The 3,916-nt window shown below is 39.7% G+C and overlaps 1 protein-coding gene across 1 annotated transcript in view; it reads left to right on the forward strand.

Moving 5' to 3' along the window:
• The window catches only part of MYRFL (myelin regulatory factor-like), a gene marked incomplete at its 5' end in the record, with an annotated part of 174,930 nt that overhangs the window by 161,069 nt on the left and 9,945 nt on the right, over positions 1 to 3,916 (forward strand). The window contains 2 exons of the mRNA XM_006886110.1: positions 861 to 923; positions 1,742 to 1,829. Of these exons, the coding sequence (XP_006886172.1) occupies positions 861 to 923; positions 1,742 to 1,829 (151 nt within the window). The remainder of the gene's footprint in view (positions 1 to 860; positions 924 to 1,741; positions 1,830 to 3,916) is intronic.

Consider the following 3,916-nt stretch of genomic DNA (forward strand, 5'->3'; position numbering starts at 1 on the left):
GACAGAGCGGAGTTTAGGGCTGTTGTACATAGGGTCGCTATGAGTCGCAGGCGACTCGACGGCACATAACAACAACAACAACAACAACAGTTGAGTGCCGTCGAATCGGATACAACTGGCACAGGAAGAGATTTACCTACTTCTCCAGAAGAGCACCCGGTGGGTTCAAATTGCACACCTTCAGGATTGCAGCACAGGTTCTTGACACTAAGCCACCAGAACTCCCTTTAAAAAAGTCTTTCTTGGAGGAAGTGCAACCATGGTGCTCCTTAGAGACAAAGATGGTGAAGCTTCATCTTGCATGTTGGGGCATGTTGTCAAAAGGGGCCAGCACTTGGAAAAAGGCATTTTGCTGAAAAAGATGGAGAATCAACAAAAGAAAGTGAGACTCTGAACAAGGTGATGGACAGAGTGATTGTAACAGTGTGCACTAGTATACTGGAAATCAGGAGGATGGCACAAGGTTTAGATCTCTTACTTATAGAGTTGGTACGAGTTAACTTGAAGTCAACTTGAAGCCCTTAACAATAACAACAGCAACATTCTGAACTTGTCAAGAAAAGGGGAAATGCATGAAAAGTAATGAGTTAATGTGACAGATATATCATTGTTGACTACATATATGGTTTCAATAATCTATGGTGTAACATTAGGAAGGAGGAAGCTGTGAGCTACATTAATATAATCTGAATGGCTTCTTGGATAATGGTGAGAATAGGTTAGTAAGGAGAGGAAAGGGATTGAATGACTTGAAAGATGGGAGAATGAAAAGATGGGAAAACATTTCACTCAAAAACAAATTGGGTTTCTTCTCATCCTTAATAAGTTTTTAACCTGACAGACTTATTTTTCTTTTTCAGAAGATAGAAAGAAAATATTCCTGGCGAGAAATGCTTTGACCAGTCCCGACTGGACGAGTGACTGTAAGTTTATATTGTAGTGATTCATGTGTGAATAGCCAGATTTAACAATAAAGTATAAAATCATGATTGGAGCCAGGGATGGTGGCAAAGGTGACTTACAAACACAAACCTGCATGCATACACATCAATCAGATTACATTTTGTAACTGACTCCAGCCAAATCAATATTGAGGATCAGTGACTGTAACAATGGGCTTCAGTACATTAAAATTGGGAGCGAGGTGCAGTATAGGGCACTCTTCTGATCTCTTGTTCATCTGACCTGAGTTATATAACAATGACAACCTGCTTCTTCTCTGGTGGCCTAGTCAGAAGAGAGGGGCTTTTTTAAATGTTGCCAACCCAAAGGCAGGAAGCTCAAATCCACCGCTGCTTCTTAGGAGGCAGATGGGCAATTTCCTCCTGTGTGTTTTACCTCTGAAACTCACTGAGGCTCAGCTGTGAGTCAGTTCTGTATTTCTAGTTGGTTTTCTATTTTCTGATGTTTAAAAGCTTTCTATGTCTGGATTGCTTTATTTTTTTTGTGCTCTTCATTCTAAACACATTTCAACTTAGTAGGATTTTCTTAGATCAGAAGTCTTCAGGATGTTATGTGGTTTTTATTGGGTCTGGGATTTTTATTCATTTGATTGAAAAATCCTGAAACAAAAATGCTTCTCTTACTTCAATTCTTCCTTAGTCCATATTGAATGCAAGATAAAATCTGTTTGTCTAGGAAACTCTAATTCACATTCTGAAGTTTGGGAACCCATGAAACACAACGGTCTTTCCCTCTTCAGACAAGTTTATTTCTCCATCTCTTTTTCTTCTCAATTCAGGGATTGATACAACCATCAGTTCCATTCAGATCATGGAAATCCAGCAAAGGATAGATCATCGGTACTGTAGTAGAAGCCTCCAGTGCGGGTGGGTAAGCCTTTTGTTCTATCCTCTATCCTTTCTTGAACTTTCCTGAGTGTTTATTGCATATGCTATACAAATATACGTATATGTTATTGTATATGTTGTTACTGTTGTGTACGTTTGAGTAGGTATCAACCCACAGCTGACCCTTCAGTGGGTTTTCAGGGGCAGTAAATTGGGAGGAGATTGTTCATCAATTAGTGGATTTGAACCACGTGTCTTCAGGATTACAGTGCAGTTTCTTGCCACTAGGCCACCAGAGTTGTGTGTGAACCTATTTCTCATTAGGGGAAGGAAGATGAGAAGCAGTCTCCTCCCATACAAGTTTCCTCTGAAAACCTACTGGAGGGTCAGCTATGAGTCAGTTTGTTTCTGGGGCACTCATAACTGGTGCCTGGTTTATAATTTTCTTCTCAAACTGGATACTCAGGGCTAGATGCTACCCCTTCCACATCTATCTCATTATTTTACATTTTCAACAATAGTGAAAAAATTACTATCTGGCTATTTTACACATTAACATCATACATTTGGCAGTAACAAATTCTGAGATGTGAAGCAAGAGAAATAGTGGCTGTGATGGCTAATGTTATATGTAAACTTGCTGGGCCATACTTCTCAATAGTTTGACTAAGGTAATCTTGGCAGTCACTTGATGATGCACTTTGGTAGGCAAGTCATGGTTTGTACACAGAGACACACTCACAGGTATGCATTATCTATTATGCTAATAATGGTATATATAGGTTAATTTCATTATACATAATATGCTAATTATGTTGTACATAATATGTTAATTATGTGTGACATAACTAACATCTGTTTGGACAGCATCCTAAAGCCTGCGCATCTGTGGTTCCATAAGGTTTTGGGTGGTTTGGGGTTGTTTTTTTTCCCTCCAAAGAGAAGCAACTCTCATTGTGCTTGTTTCTTTTGTTTTTTATCATTCTGTTATTATTTCCCACTAATGGATTTAACGACTCCCAGTTCATACTCTTGCATCACTGGACCACGCAGTGGGATCCATGCAGAGTGGGCAGAGGCCATGGCTGTGGGCATGGACCCTCATGTTGGCAGGTGGCAGTGTTGAGGCCTGGGCTATTCCTTCTTCTGGGGTCCTTGGGACAGCAGACAGGTCATGGTGCACTCTGCTCCTTGCTTACGGGTGTCATCATGCTCTTCTCATGCTACCGCTATTGCTGTCAGCTCCCTGGCTTCCACTAGCAGCCCTAACAGCAGTGATTACTCTAATGTTTCAATATAGTACTCAATTCCAAATCATTTACTGTCCTGTTTCACAGACTTCAGGTACTAGATAACACATCTGTCTATATAAAGCAGCATTTGCTAATTCAATATTTTAATGCATGCACAGTTCAGTGATATCAATTAAACTATGCTAGCACTGGTCTGTCCATTTGCTGCACGGAGGTAACTTGTGGTTGCTGTGATGCTGAACACAGTGACACTAATGTGTCAAATGCAATAATGGTTACCCATGGTGGACAGTGTTTGGTGGAGTTCCCCAATTAAAAAAAGCTTGGAAGCAGGATTGGCATCTACTTCCAAAATAGTTTGCCTCCAGAAACCCTATGAACTTGGAGAAAGGATGAAAATTATAGAAGTGTTGAGGACTTTCATTCATAGGTTTGCTGAGTCATCTAAGACTCGATGGCATTTAATAATAACAACAATGCAACCATTATCAGCATCTGTTGTAAAACTCTGGGCTTTAAAAGCCATAATGATGATTTTTTTCCCCCTGAAAGCCAAACTACATGGTGAAATGTCTCTGATTGTATCACTCCTTAAGAGAAACTATTTATTACTTGGTGGACAAAGGACTCATTAAATGGTTATTAGTAAATGCCAATAAAACATGGCTCCAGTGACTTCAGTCTGCTTATTTATAGACAAATCCAAAGAAAAATGCTTGTAGGGTAGCTCTATGGCTGGTTTTCTAAGGGCACCTAGCGAGGAAAGACATCGTTATCAATGACTCCAGGTTCTGAGTGAGCCTGGATTCATAATCTTTTTTTTTTCCTATAATTATATTTTATTAATTTTCATAAACATTTACAGAGATTTTG

This window comes from Elephantulus edwardii, unplaced genomic scaffold (assembly GCF_000299155.1).
Source record: "Elephantulus edwardii isolate Elephantulus edwardi_28Jun2011 unplaced genomic scaffold, EleEdw1.0 scaffold00047, whole genome shotgun sequence".
Lineage (NCBI taxonomy): Eukaryota > Metazoa > Chordata > Mammalia > Macroscelidea > Macroscelididae > Elephantulus > Elephantulus edwardii.